General features: G+C 50.8%; 1 protein-coding gene across 1 annotated transcript in view; it reads left to right on the top strand.

Moving 5' to 3' along the window:
• LOC137418207 (E3 ubiquitin/ISG15 ligase TRIM25-like) overlaps nucleotides 1-14897 on the top strand; it is a 55909-nt gene that overhangs the window by 36290 nt on the left and 4722 nt on the right. Inside the window, exon 7 of the mRNA XM_078770655.1 lies at nucleotides 13404-13463. Within this exon, the coding sequence (XP_078626781.1) occupies nucleotides 13404-13463 (60 nt within the window). The remainder of the gene's footprint in view (nucleotides 1-13403; nucleotides 13464-14897) is intronic.

Raw genomic sequence — 14897 nt, 5'->3', positions numbered from 1 at the left:
TCATAATTAGTTTTTCCCAAATTTAGTGAGTCTCCAAGGTAGGCTCCACAGTTAGAACCATCTAGGCAAACCTCATAATTTGTTTTTCCCAAATTTAGTGAGTCTCCAAGGTAGGCTCCACAGTTAGAACCATCTAGGCAGACCTCATAATTTGTTTTTCCCAAATTTAGTGAGTCTCCAAGGTAGGCTCCACAGTTAGAACCATCTAGGCAAACCTCATAATTTGTTTTTCCCAAATTTAGTGAGTCTCCAAGGTAGGCTCCACAGTTAGAACCATCTAGGCAGACCTCATAATTAGTTTTTCCCAAATTTAGTGAGTCTCCAAGGTAGGCTCCACAGTTAGAACCATCTAGGCAAACCTCATAATTTGTTTTTCCCAAATTTAGTGAGTCTCCAAGGTATAACTCTTTGGCTGGGTCATCAAGGTAGAACTCGTTCAGTGGGTTTTGTTTTGATAACTCACAATAAGTATCATCATGGTAGAACTCTTTTTCAGGATTTTGTGGATCTCCAAGGTATAACTCTTTGGCTGGGTCATCAAGGTAGAACTCGTTCTGTGGGTCTTGGTTGTTCAAAAGATCTTCAAACAAAAAAATAACTTTATCCCAAGTTGTGTTAAAAGTAGAATTTTCATTTCGTAGCTCAGATACAATTTCCTCCATCGACAAGAGGTTCGAGTCCAGTTCATCAATCTGAAGGTTGAGCGCTACACAGGTAGTAGGACTCCAAGGAATAGCAAAGTTATCCCATTCCATTTCGGCATAGGAGTCCATTCTCAAGTGAAGCAGAAAGCGTGTTTGAAAAAGCCTGTGTGGTCGGTGCCTTTTATAAGAAGGGCTGGGTGTGTGTCATTTCCTGTGGAAATTCCCTGGGCGTGTCTTAACTGGAAATGATGTGATGGAAATTCCCTGAAAATGATGTTATGTATTACCTGGAAATGATACAATGCTGAAGAGTTTATAAAGTGGGTGGGACTTAGCAAAAGTGGGCGGAGCTTAGCAAAAGTGGGCGGGGTATAGCAAAAAGTGGGCGTGGCTTAACAAAAAGTGGGCGGGGCTTAGTAAAAGGTGGGCGTGGCTTACCAAAAAGTGGGCGGGGTTTTTCCAAAAAGTGGACGGAGCTTAACAAAAGGTGGGCAGAGCCTACCAAAAAGTGTGTGGCACTGGAGGCGCTCAAATAAGAACATTGAGGGAGGTTTACCATTTTATCTTAGCTCAGTTAAAATATCTTAATAAAGAACCAAACTCAAACATATTTTTTGTTAATATATTAGATGGTGAAGAGAGTGGCAAGAGAATTAAATTATTTCCCACGCATAAACAAATATTTGTAGGGTCGTTGTTTGAGTGGGTTATATTCACCAGATGATATTAAGAGTAAAAGGTTAAAAGGTCCATAAGGTCAGAAGGATCACAGGTGTTTAAGTGGTCTAATGAATAAGGATAACATGTCAAAAGGTTAGAAGGTTCGTAAAGAACAGGGTGAGAGAAATAGAGGTCTTTAGGGGCAATGAGGGAGGGAAAGAATTAATATGGAAGTGAATGGGTCAATGTTTGAGTGGGTCAAAGATTAATCTGCCAGATGATATGTAGAAGAAGGATGATAGGTCTATAAGAGAAAACAAATATTTGTAGTGTTTGAGTGGTCTAATGAACAACATTAAGGATAGGTACTACAGACAAAAGGTTCATAAAGATGAGGGTGGGAGAAATAGAGGTGTTTATGATTTTTGAAAAAGACAAGGGGGTAAATGACATTAGATAGGGATTTCCCATGTTAAACGGAGGTGTCCCAGAAACAACATTATTACACTACTATGGGGTGATGTAATAGACACGGGAAAACGGCGGTAAAACCCTGAATCAATTTATTTATACACCTTTAAATATTTATTCAAATTGAATCAATTATAAACTTTAACACAATAACACAAATCACCTTCATAATAATAATAATAATAATAATAATTCATTTATTTTGTATAGCGCTTTTCCAGAAGCCCAAAGGCGCTTTGACAGAGTGGCAAACATAATGCATAACAATACATGAAAACAACAATTGCAAAAAGACAAGAATCAATAGGGAAATATTTAAAGCAAAAGGAGGGAGAAGGAGAAGAGATGGTCAGGGGTTAAATGCTGTGGGTTGAATGTTGAATGCAGTGTTGAACAGGTGGGTCTTTAGTGATGTTTTGAATGTGGTGAGTGAGGAGGAGTCTCTGATGGTGTGAGGTAGTGAGTTCCAGAGGGTGGGAGCAGCGATGGAGAAGGCCGTGTCCCCCCAGGATCTGAATTTGGTCCGGATGGAGGGGGTCAGGAGGTTGGTACCAGCAGAGCGGAGGTTGCGGGTGGGAGTGTGTCTGGAGAGGAGGTCAGCCAGGTTATGGAGGGCTTTGTATGTCAAGAGGAGGATTTTGTACTGGATTCTCTGGGGGATGGGGAGCCAGTGAAGCTTGTAAAGGACGGGGGTGATGTGGTCACGGGTCCGGGAATGGGTGAGTAGACGGGCAGCGGAGTTCTGAATGTATTGGAGTTTATTGGTGATTTTTGAGGGTGAACCATAGAGGAGGCTATTGCAGTAGTCCAGACGGGAGGTGATGAAGGCGTGGATGAGGGTTTCTGCAGCCGTGGAGGAGAGGGATGAGCGGAGACGGGCAATGTTTTTCAGGTGAAAGAAGGCTGACTTTGTGATCTGTTTAGTGTATTTGTCGAAGGAAAGGGTTTGGTCAAAGATGACGCCAAGATTCCGGATGTGAGGGGAGGTGGATACTGGGATACCGTCGATGTTGAGGGCAAAGTTATGGGTGGATTTTGTGAGCGTTGTTGGGCCAATGATGATTATTTCAGATTTATCACAGTTAAGCTTGAGGAAGTTGATTTGAAGCCAGGATTTTATTTCAGTGATGCAGTTTGTCAGGATAGAGTGGGTGTCGGTGGAGACGGACTTGGTGGAGATGAAAAGCTGGATGTCATCGGCGAAGCAGTGGAATTGGAGACCATGACGGCGGATTAAGTGACCGAGCGGGGACATGTAAAGGATGAAAGGAGGGGGCCAATAACTGAACCTTGGGGGACACCTTGGGGGAGGGGAGCAGTGGGGGATTTGCAGTTATTGATGGAGATGAACTGGCATCTGTCAGAGAGGTATGATTTAATCCAAGAGAGGGCAGTGCCGGTAACGTTAAAGGTGGATTCAAGTCGGGTGAGGAGGATAGTGTGATCGATGGTGTCAAAGGCAGCGCTGAGGTCGAGGAGGACGAGAATGTTGAGGTTGCCAGCGTCAGAGGAGAGGAGAAGGTCGTTGGTGATTTTGAGGAGAGCAGTTTCAGTACTGTGGTTGGACCGGAATCCGGATTGGAATGTTTCATACAGGTTATTGGCAGAGAGATGATGTTTGAGTTGAGTGGCTACAGCGCGTTCCAAAACTTTTGACAGAAAAGGGTAGGTTGGAGATGGGTCTGAAGTTGTTTAGGGTGTCAGGGTTTAGACCAGGTTTTTTTAGAATGGGGGTAACAGCAGCAATTTTGAGGGAAGGTGGGACGATGCCTGTAGACAGGGAGGAGTTTATTGTTGCAATGATAAGTGGAGAGAGAGCAGAGAGGGAGGCTTTGACAAAGCTGGAGGGGATGGGGTCAAGAGTGCAGGTGGCAGTTTTCATTCCTATGAGGAGTTCAGAGAGGTCAGTAGGGGAGATTGGGGAGAACCGAGACAGGGGATGGCAGGACAAGGGGGGGCAGGTGGTTGGAGGGGAAGCAGGTGCGGCGGTGGTCAAGCTGTTGTAGATGTTGTCAATTTTGCGTTGGAAGAAAGAGAGGAAGGAGATGCAGTTGTCTACTGTGAATGACTGGGTGGTGGTGTTCAGGGGGCGGAGGAGTTTGTTTATTGTCGAGAAGAGTGCTTTTGGGTTTCCGGAGCCAGAGTGGATAATTTGAGAGTAGTAGGCAGAGCGGGCGCGGGAGAGGGCATCTTTGTAGTGTTGTAGGTGGTCCTTGTAGGCTTGGGAGTGAACTGTGAGACCCGTTTTATTGCGGAGTCTTTCAAGTTGGCGAGCACGAGTTTTCATCAGGTGGAGTTCAGGGGTAAACCAGGGAGCAGAATGGGTGAAAGAAACTGTTTTGGTTTTTACAGGCGCAAGCTGGTCAAGGCAGGAGGAGAGAGTGTGGTTGTAGTAGTCAGTGAGGTCGGAAGGGGTGTGGAGGTCAATGAAGGGAGAAGTGGACATTTTTTCAGAGAGGGTGGATGAGAATGAGGTAGGTGAAAGAGCGTTTAGCTTACGGAAGTTGATTGTGCGATAATGCCTTGGTGTTGGGGCGGGGATGTTGATGGTCAGAGTGATGGCTAAGTGGTCAGAGAGGGTGAGGTCAGAGCCATAGAGATGGTGCAAATTTAATCCAGTGGAGCAGACAAGATCCAAAATGTGACCACGGATATGGGTAGGAAAGTCGACATGTTGAGTGAGGTTAAAGCAGGTGAGTAAATCAGTGAAGTCAGTGGTTATTGTGGAGTCAGTGGAGTCCATGTGGATATTGAAATCACCGAGGAGGAGGATTGAGGGGGAGAGGGAACATAGCTGGGTCAGAAAGTAGGAGAAGTCAGACAGGAATGATGGGTGTGGTTTGGGAGGATAATACCTCCAAGAACCATGATATATGTCGACATCTAGCAAGAGATTTATTTTGGTCATGACCCCGAAGCCCTTCTATAAAGAGGGAAATAAAATGGAAGAAAAAGGAAAGAATGAAAAGGAGGAAATATGGAATTTTAAATAATCTGTAAATGGAGCGAAGAAGAAGAAGAACCCTGTTCCCGTTTCCCTTCACTTCCAAAGATTTCTCAAGTTGTTCTGATCCAGCTCCACCTTCTCCGGATGCTCCACCAGCCCCTCTGTGGAAATTATTAGAGAAGAACAAAAACTACAAGATGTGAAATTTTCTTGTTTCATGCTTTTGAAGATTGTTTTTATCTTTCAGCCAAATATCTAAACATGTACAGATACATTCAATGTACACCTCCCCCCCCCCCCATGCCAAATAAATATATCGTAGATGCGCAGTACTGCATAAGTGTACTTTGTGAAACCCATCCATGGAAACAATCATCATGGGGTCATCGGCCCCACAAATATCAATATCGCTGATGATGATGATGATGATGATGAGAGGGAGTGCCACCTGAGAGGGTGAAGAAGAGGCCACCGATATGCTTCTGTCAGATGCCGAGTGACGCTGTGGTCTATGGTGATCAATAAAGCCTCCATCTCCTCAACTGTGACTCACCGTCGTCTTAGTACAGTGTAGTCGTGTTCGTACAGTGGAGTCGTGCTAGTACAGTGGAGTCGTGCTAGCACAGTGGAGTCGTGCTAGTACAGTGGAGTCGTGCTAGTACAGTGGAGTCGTGCTAGTACAGTGGAGTCGTGCTAGTACAGTGGAGTCGTGCTAGTACAGTGGAGTCGTGCTAGTACAGTGGAGTCGTGCTAGTACAGTGGTCATGATAGTGCAGTGGTCTCGTGCTAGTACAGTGGTGTCGTGCTGGTACAGTGGAGTCGTGCTGGTACAGTGGAGTCGTGCTGGTACAGTGGAGTCGTGCTGGTACAGTGGCGTCGTGCTGGTACAGTGGCGTCGTGCTGGTACAGTGGCGTCGTGCTGGTACAGTGGCGTCATGCTGGTACAGTGGAGTCGTGCTAGTACAGTGGAGTCGTGCTAGTACAGTGGAGTCGTGCTGGTACGGTGGAGTCGTGCTGGTACGGTGGAGTCGTGCTGGTACGGTGGAGTCGTGCTGGTACGGTGGAGTCGTGCTGGTACGGTGGAGTCGTGCTGGTACGGTGGAGTCGTGCTGGTACGGTGGAGTCGTGCTGGTACGGTGGAGTCGTGCTGGTACGGTGGAGCCGTGCTGGTACGGTGGAGCCGTGCTGGTACGGTGGCGCCGTGCTGGTACGGTGGCGCCGTGCTGGTACGGTGGCGCCGTGCTGGTACGGTGGCGCCGTGTTGGTACACTGTCGCCGTGTTGGTACGGTGTCGCCGTGTTGGTACGGTGTCGCCGTGTTGGTACGGTGGCGCCGTGTTAGTACGGTGCCGTCGTGTTAGTACGGTGTCGCCGTGTTAGTGCAGTGTCGTCGTGTTAGTACTGTGTCGTCGTGTTAGTACAGTGTCGTCGTGTTAGTACAGTGTAGTCATGTTCGTATAGTGCTGTGTGTTCGTACAGTGTTGTGTGTTCGTACAGTGCAGTCGTGCTAGTACAGTGTCGTTTTGAACTTCCAGATTTTAAAAATGATCTTTAAATTGTTTATATTATTAAAATTGAAGTAAATACTTGAACACTGCATGGAGTATCTTGTTCTATGAACTTTTAAGTTTGTCAAGTAATGATTTGGAATGATGGAGGATACACCGTCTGGAGCTTGATTTGGAGGCCATTTTGATTTGCATTTGCTGTTTGTCCCACCTAAAATTTCGTTTTAATTTTTTCCTTTCCGAAAAGGTTGGAATTCCAGCATGGATTCAGGAAATCAAAGTATTGTGATTGGAAAAATCGGTGATGAAGCGAATGAGGAACTAAAATATGTTCTACTCCGGAAATATAAATTTCCAGGAAATAACTTTCTTACATTCCACGTATTCCCTCTGCTTCTGAAGCTGGATGGAGGTTGTATTTTCACCCTTGTCGATGTGTCTGTCTCTGTCATGTTTGTCTGTGAGCAGGATATCTCAAAAAGTTGTGGATGGATTCGGACGGAATTTTGTGGATAGGTTGAGTGTGTGACAAGGACGAATTCATCCGATTTGGTGAAGATCCGAATCCAGATCCGGAACAGAGAATTTTTAACTGATTCCTCATCATTGAGAGTTGGGGCCAAAAACGATATACTGCATAACACGATATTTCAAAAAGTTGTGAATGGGTGAATGGGTTATGAATGGGTTATGACAAAACTTGGTGAATGAGTTGGTTGGGTACGACAATAACAACCTGATTCGACTTTGGTTCAGGTCTGGATCCAGATCCGGTCTTCAGGGGATACAAAACATAAACTGTTCAGCCTGGTGGAGGTATGTGCTCTACCAGGTGCCGTGCTAGTTAATTTTGTTATAATAAAGAAACATGGACCAGAAATAGAAGACAAACATAATTTAAATACTTTTTCATAAATTGTTAAATTCATAACATGAAATCCACAAAGTTGTGATCCGGGATGGAGGGGGACCGGCCCGTGAGGAAGAGAAATCTTATTTTGTGGCGAAAACAAACATTTTACAGGTGAATGAGGTCAATAGTTGAGATTGTGAAGACTCAGGACATGAACTTGGTGTTTGTGCAAAATTTAACATCCAAGTCGATGTTACTGATCATTCATTCATTCATTGTTTTATTCTTCTCATGAACTGTAATTGTAAAGGTTTGTAAAAGTGGAGAATCTTTGTGTAAAAGTTGTTAAAATGAATTCTGTACAGTAAAGTGTTCACGGAACATCACAAACGAAGCAGAAACTTTTGGTTAATATTTCCAGGTGTTGTACATGAAACACACACACTGATTACACAGTGATGCGTCACGTGGAAACATATCAGGTGAATGAGTTGTTCTCACTTCCATCTTCAAATAATTTATTCATTCTTATGATAAAAACAACTGATCAATGAACATTATGAAAGGCTGGACAAAATAATTCAGTCATTTCCATTTTGGATCGATCAACCATTGGGTCAATCCAGGGAAACTTAAAGAAAAATAGGACCGCGGGTCCTGAAGCTCACCTGGATCAGGAGCAACAGTCGCTCAACCCCCCAAAGACCCTCTCAGACTGATTTGTTTAATGCTGTGAACAAACTTTGGTACATCATGGGTGATGAAGGTTGTGATCAAGTTTTTCAAAATTGTGTGTGTAGTTTTGGAGAAGAGATGAAATACCTATTTTGTGGGGTCAAAACCCCCGTAGTTCCCCTTATTGAGCACAGATTTTGATGTGATTAATTCACCTTCATCAGGCATCAGATATGAAGCTCATGTCCAAACTTAGTGTTTGGTTCAAGCGATAATGACTGAAATGTTTGCAGACCCAATCCCTCACTCCCTCACTCACTCCCTCACTCACTCCCTCACTCACGCCCTCACTCCCTCCCTCACTCACTCCCTCCCTCACTCCCTCCCTCACTCACTCACTCCCTCACTCACTTACCTATGGACAATGCTCGATCGCATAAGCTCACCGCGCTAAAGTCCAAGTGAGCTAAAAATACTGAGTTGGTAAAGGGAATTTTAAAATCTATAATTTTTCACAGGTGCACTGACCTATCACAGAGTGATCAACAGATTAATTTCACCAAGAACGATCTCACATCAACATAAATCATTCACATGTACCTAAAATCATTCACATGCATATTGAATCATTCACATGTACCTTGAATAATCGACATGTTCCTTGAATCATTCACATGTTTCTCGAATCAATCACTTGTTCCTGGAATCATGTGATGTTCAATTCCAGTGAAGAACGAAAGTTTCATTCTATCTTGTGGAGAAAACGAATTAGCGATCACTCATTTTTAGTACTGTAGCGGCTGCTGCTGGGTTTACACAATCGCCTTGCACCTACCAAGGACGCGGAGCGATCACCATGCCGGGCTCGTCCAGGACGCCCGGGCAGGCCCGCTCTCAACTTGCCAGGCCTCGGCCGGGACGCCCGGGCATGCCCGGGGACGCCCGGCCATGCCCGGGGACGCCCGGCCATGCCCGGGGACGCCCGGCCATGCCTGTTCTCGACTTGCCAGGCCGCGTCCGGGATGCCCGGGCATGCCCGCCCTCGAATTGCCAGGCGGCGGCCAGGACGCTCGGCCACGCCCCCTCTCGCCTTTCCCGGGCAAACGCTCCGGGATAATGTGTGTATATATATTGCTGCCCGATAAACGGGCTTTTCAGAGTACCCGAGTTGTTTTGTGACAATAAAGAAACTCGGACGAATTCCAGCTGTTTGTCGCGTCCATTCTTCCGATTGACGTGGGAGCACGGCTCCTACATTGGTGACCTACTGACATGGACACGGCAGTTGCCCTCAAACTGCCTACCTTCTGGGAGGCTCACGCGGTGGTTTGGTTCGCCCAGGCGGTCTCCCTGTTCGCCCTGCAAGGCATCACGGCCGACGACACCCGCTTCCACCATGTGGTAGCAGCGCTCGGTTCAGCCACCGCAGCCCGCGCCCTGAGCCTCCTCGAGAGCCCGCCAGCCGTTGAAAAATATGGCGCAATTAAAAAGCTCCTCCTCGACGCTTTCGCCTTCTCATCGGTGGAACGCGCACGGCGCCTGCTCGACCTGCCCGAGCTCGGCGACACGCGCCCGTCCGAGCGAATGGACTACATGCTTTCGCTGCTCGGCGAGCACTCTCCGGCATTCCTGTTCCGGGAGCTGTTCCTCCATCAGCTGCCTAGCCCGGTACGCCTCGCCCTGGCGAGCACGATGATCACGGATCCCCGCGCCTTCGCCAGGGAAGCCGACAAGATCTCCGTGGCAGGCCAACGCATTGCAGCAGCGACCTGGGGCCCACCGCCGTCCGACGCAACGCCCATGGCGCCCGAGCACCCGGCACGGTCGAGGACTGAACTGCCGACGCAATTGGCGGCCACTACGCCAAGCCGACCACCTCCAGCACGATGACCGGGGCCTCCACCTGACCAAGCATGGTGTTACTATCATGCCAGGTTCGGACAGAAGGCCCGGACATGCCGACCCCTGTGCACCTTCGACAGGCCGGGAAACGCCCGGGCCGGCGTTCATTACCAGCCAGGAGCGCCGGCCACACGGGCAACTTACTTTTCATCATGGACAAAGCGTCCGGACGGCGCTTCCTGTGCGACACCGGCGCCCAACTGAGCGTCATACCTGCCTCTGATCAGGACAGGCAGTCCGCGGTTTGTGGCCCCTCCTTGGTTGCGGCCAACGGATTGGCCATCCGCACCTTCGGCCCGCGCAACGTCACCCTCTGCTTCGGCGGCCAACGCTTTACTTGGACGTTTGTAACCGCAAGCGTGCCCATGGCTCTGCTAGGCGCCGACTTCCTCTGCGCACACGGACTGCTGGTGGACGTCCAACGGCGTCGCCTCATCAACGCCGAAACCTTCAGCTCCCTGGTATGCACATTGAGCAGCTCCGCTCCGACCGAGCTGGCATGCGCCCTCCCGGCGGCGAACGAGTTTGCTTGCCTGCTCACGGAGTTCCCGGCCCTCACGCGGCCGACGTTTTCGGCCGTCGCGGTATGACATGGGATCGAGCTCCACATACCAACCACGGGCCCGCCGGTCTACGCCAGAGCCCGCCGCCTCGACCCAGCCAAGCTCGCCGTGGCCAAAGCCGAGTTCGATGCTTTGGAACACCTCGGCATTGTGCGGCGCTCCGATAGCGCGTGGGCTTCGCCACTACACATCCACTACACACTTCGCCACAACCAGGGGGCGGCCGGCGCCCATATGGCGACTACCGCCACCTTAACGACGCTACCACCCCTGACAGGTATCTGATCCCACACATCCAAGACTTCTCCGCCCGTCTGCCAGGATGGGTCATTTATTCAAAAATCGATCTAATACGGGGATATCATCACGCCGTTCGGCTTGTTCGAATTCCTGCGGATGCCGTTTGGCCTCAATAATGCGGCTCAGGCGTTCCAGCGCTTGATGGACGGCGTGCTGCATGACCTGCCGTTCCTCTTCGTTTACCTGGACGACATCCTCGTCGCCAGCACGTCCCGGGCCGAGCACCTCCTCCACCTCCGAACACTGTTCGGGCGCCTCAGCGAGCACGGCCTCATCGTCATCCCGGCCAAATGCCACTTCGGCACGACGGCCGTTGATTTTTTGGGCCACCACATCACCAAGAACGGGGCCGTGCCGCTGCCAACCAAGGTCGAGGCCATCACCACGTTTCCGCGTCCCCGCTCCATAAAGGCCCTGCAGGAATTCCTGGGAATGGTGAATTTCTATCACCGCTTCGTGCCCCGCGCTGCTCAACTCATGCGGCCCCTCTACAAAGCCCTCCGGGGCAAGCCGGCCAAGCACGACGTCGTCTGTTCCGCAGCAATGGACGCGGCCTTCAACAGCTCAAAGCGGGCCCTCGCCGACGCAACACTGCTCGCTCACCCGGTGCTCAACGCTCCCATCGCCCTCACCACGGATGCCTCCAACTACGCGGTGGGCGCCGTACATGAGCAATGGGTGAATGGGGTTTGGCAGCCACTCGCTTTTTTCAGCCGGCAGCTCCGGCCGAACGAGCTCAAATATAGCACGTTTGACCGTGAGCTCCTTGGTCTACACCTGGCCGTTCGCCATTTCCGCCACCTCCTGGAGGGCCGACCCTTCACGGCGTTCGTCGACCACAAGCCGTTGGTTTACGCAATGGCCAAGGTCACGGAGCCGTGGTCGGCCCGCCAACAGCGCCACCTCTCCGCCGTGTCTGAGTTTACCACAGACATCCGGCACGTCGTCGGCAAAGACAACGCCGTGGCCGACTGTCTTTCTCGGGACAGCGCGAACGCGGTCCACCTCGGCGTGGACTTCGCGCTTATGGCGGCGGACCAAACCACCGACACCACAGTGCAAGCCCTCCGGGCGGCGGACACGGGCCTCCGCTTGGCCGACATCCCCTTCGCGGACACTGTCCTGCTCTGCGACGTCTCCCAAGGCCAGCCTCGCCCCATCGTGCCCATTACCTGGCAACGCCGTATCTTCGCCTCCCTCCATGGCCTTTCCCACCCGGGCCGGAAAGCTTCCCAGAGGCTGGTGTCGGCGCGATTCGTCTGGCACGGCCTTCGACGGGACGTCCGCGATTGGACCAGCACCTGCACAGCCTGCCAACAGGCCAAGGTCCACCGACACACCCAGGCCCCGCTGGCACCTTTCACCCTGCCCGAACGACGTTTCAACCACGTCAATGTGGACCTGGTGGGCCCCCTCCCCCCATCACTGGGGTTCACACACCTGCTCACCATGGTGAACAGGACCACCAGGTGGCCGGAGGCCGTTCCCCTCATCTCCACCACCACCGCCGACGTGGCGCAGGCTTTCATCGCCACCTGGGTCGCCCGCTTCGGCGCACCGGGGACATCTCGTTGGACCGCGGACCGCAGTTCAGCTCCGAGCTGTGGGGCGCGGTCGCCCGCAACCTGGGGGTCAAGCTTCACCGTACTACGGTCTACCACTCCCAAGCCAACGGGTTGTGCAAGCAATTCCACCTCTCCATGAAGGCCGCGCTCATGGCCGGCCTTCAGGACGGCGGTTGGGCCGACCGACTTCCGTGGGTCCTTTTGGGCCTCCGCACGGCCCCCAAGGAGGACCTCCGGGCATCCACCGCCGAGCTTGTCTACGGCCAGGCGCAACGCATCCCGGGCGAATTCGTGCCCGACACTACCAGTCCCTGGTCCGCAGCTCACCAGCGCTCGGACCTCCAGGAGGCCGCCCGACGGTTTGCCCCTGTGCCAACGTCCCACCATGGTGACCCCCAGTCCTACATCCCCCACAGCGCTTCGCACAGCGGAGTACGGTTTTGTGCGTCATGACGCACATCGGGGGCCACTCCGGTCGCCGTACGACGGACCCTTCCGGGTCCTGCGACGGGACGACAAGTTGTTCGTCATCGACATCGGCGGCAGGTCGGACCGGATTGCGGTGGACCGCCTCAAGCCGGCGCACGTGGACATCGACCAACCGCCATGGTTGGCCCTTCCGCCACGGCGAGGCCGCCCCCCGTCCACGGTGCCCCCCACTCGACTGCCCACCACCACACCGGACCCCCCCCCCCACGACCCGCCAGGGGTCGCTTCGGCCGGGTCATCAGGACCCCCCTTAAATCGACCCTGCCGGTGCAAGTCGATTCTGGGGGGACGTGTGTAGCGGCTACCGCTGGGTTTACACAATCGCCTTGCACCTACCAAGGACGCGGAGTGATCACCATGCCGGGCATGGCCGGGCGTGCCCGGGCAGGCTCGCCCTCGACTTGCCAGGCGGCGGCCAGGACGCCCGGCCACGCCCCGTCTCGCCTTTCCCGGGCAAACGCTCCGGGATAATGTGTGTATATATATTGCTGCCCGATAAACGGGCTTTTCAGAGTACCCGAGTTGTTTTGTGACAATGAAGAAACTCGGACGAATTCCAGCTTTTTTCGCGTCCATTCTTCCGATTGACGTGGGAGCACAGCTCCTACAGTACATTAGAGGGAAGTGTAACAACAATGTTGTGAAATTTCCTTCATTCATCAATTAAAATTATATTTTATTTAATCCAAAATGGAGGTTCCATTTCTCTTCCCCCATATTTGTTGTGCTTAGATTTTTCGTTAAAAGATAAAATAAATGTTCATAAACATAAAAACAATAGAAATTCACATGTTGTAATTTTTGTTAACCTTTAATCATTTCCACAGAAGGACCGGTGGAGCATCCGGAGAAGGTGGAGCTGGATCAGAACAACTTGAGAAAACTTTGTAAGTGAAGGGAAATGGGGAGGGGGTTCTTCTTCTTCCTTCCATTTACAGATTATTTAAAATTCGGTATTTTCTTCTTTTCATTCTTTCCTTTTTCTTCTGTTTCATTTCCCTATTTATATTTTCCTTCACTCTATTCGACTTAGTTATTTTCCAACTCGATTTTCCCTCTTGTCAAGTGTCACAAAACCCAAGGTTTGTTTAATTGAACGATGTCCAACAAGGAGGAGGGGATATTCCAAACTTGTGTTTGCTGATTAAAGGCCTTTCTTCATCCCCATCCTGTCCTCCCTCCTCTCTCATCCCCCATCCTGTCCTCCCTCCTCTCTCTCCCTCCATCTCCCCCACTACCCCATCCCCCTCTCTCCTCCCCTCTATCTTCGCCATGACCCCATCCTCCTCTCTCTCTCCCCATCTTTCTCCCCCACTGCCCCATCCACCTCTCTCTCCCCAACTACCCCGTCCCCCTCTCTCTCTTCCCCACTACCCCATCCCCCTATCTCTCTCCCCCTCTTTCTCCCCACTGCCCTATCCACCTCTCTCTCCCTTCCCCACTACCCTGTCCCCCTCTCTCTCCCCCACTACCCCATCCCCCTCTCTCTCTTCCCCACTACCCCATCCCCTCTCTCTCTTCCCCACTACCCTATCCCCCTCTCTCTTCCCCACTACCCTATCCCCCTCTCTCTCCCCCACTACCCCATCCCCTCTCTCTCTCTTCCCCACTTCCCCATCCCCTCTCCCTTCCCCACTACCCCATTCCCGTCTTTCTCTCGTCTTCCCCTTCTCATCAACGATGTAATCAGAACAAGATCTTTCTTGACAAATCCTGGTTCGTTCTCAAACATAATCAGATATAAATTGCTCGTTCATCCCAGATAAAATTTACAATCCTGAAGGAATTTGTAAGATATTTCCCAATCTCTCACATAAACATCTTACATCAACAAACATTGTGGAATCATATATCTTTAATAATAAAAAGGTGTGTGTGTGTGTGTGTGTGTGTGTGTGTGTGTGTGTGTGTGTGTGTGTGTGTGTGTGTGTGTGTGTGTGTGTGTGTGTGTGTGTGTGTGTGTGTGTGTGTGTGTGTGTGTGTGTGTGTGTGTGTGTGTGTGTGTGTGTGTGTGTCCGGCCGGCCATCCCCATCTCCTCCATAACTCCAAAACCATGAAACGTAGCACCCCCAAACTTTGCATACATACTTCTCCACCTCCAAGGGATTACATGAAGGAAAACTGTGTGTTTGTGTTTTTAAGATAATTTACACTAGCAGGCTTATCTTTGGTCAGCCTGCGTTCAGGTCGCTCAGCTTGGGGTCTTAATTCCCCCCATTTTGTCCACTCAATTCAAGTATGCTCTGCGTCAGAACAGATCGTGTAATAAAGCTTGCTTGAGTGCTTGAGCTGCTTGGTAAGCACTCTCCAAGCAGTTTGG

The sequence above is a fragment of the Myxine glutinosa genome, chromosome 1 (assembly GCF_964187855.1).
Source record: "Myxine glutinosa chromosome 1, kmMyxGlut1.1, whole genome shotgun sequence".
Lineage (NCBI taxonomy): Eukaryota > Metazoa > Chordata > Myxini > Myxiniformes > Myxinidae > Myxine > Myxine glutinosa.
This window is presented reverse-complemented; position numbering and strand designations above follow the sequence as displayed.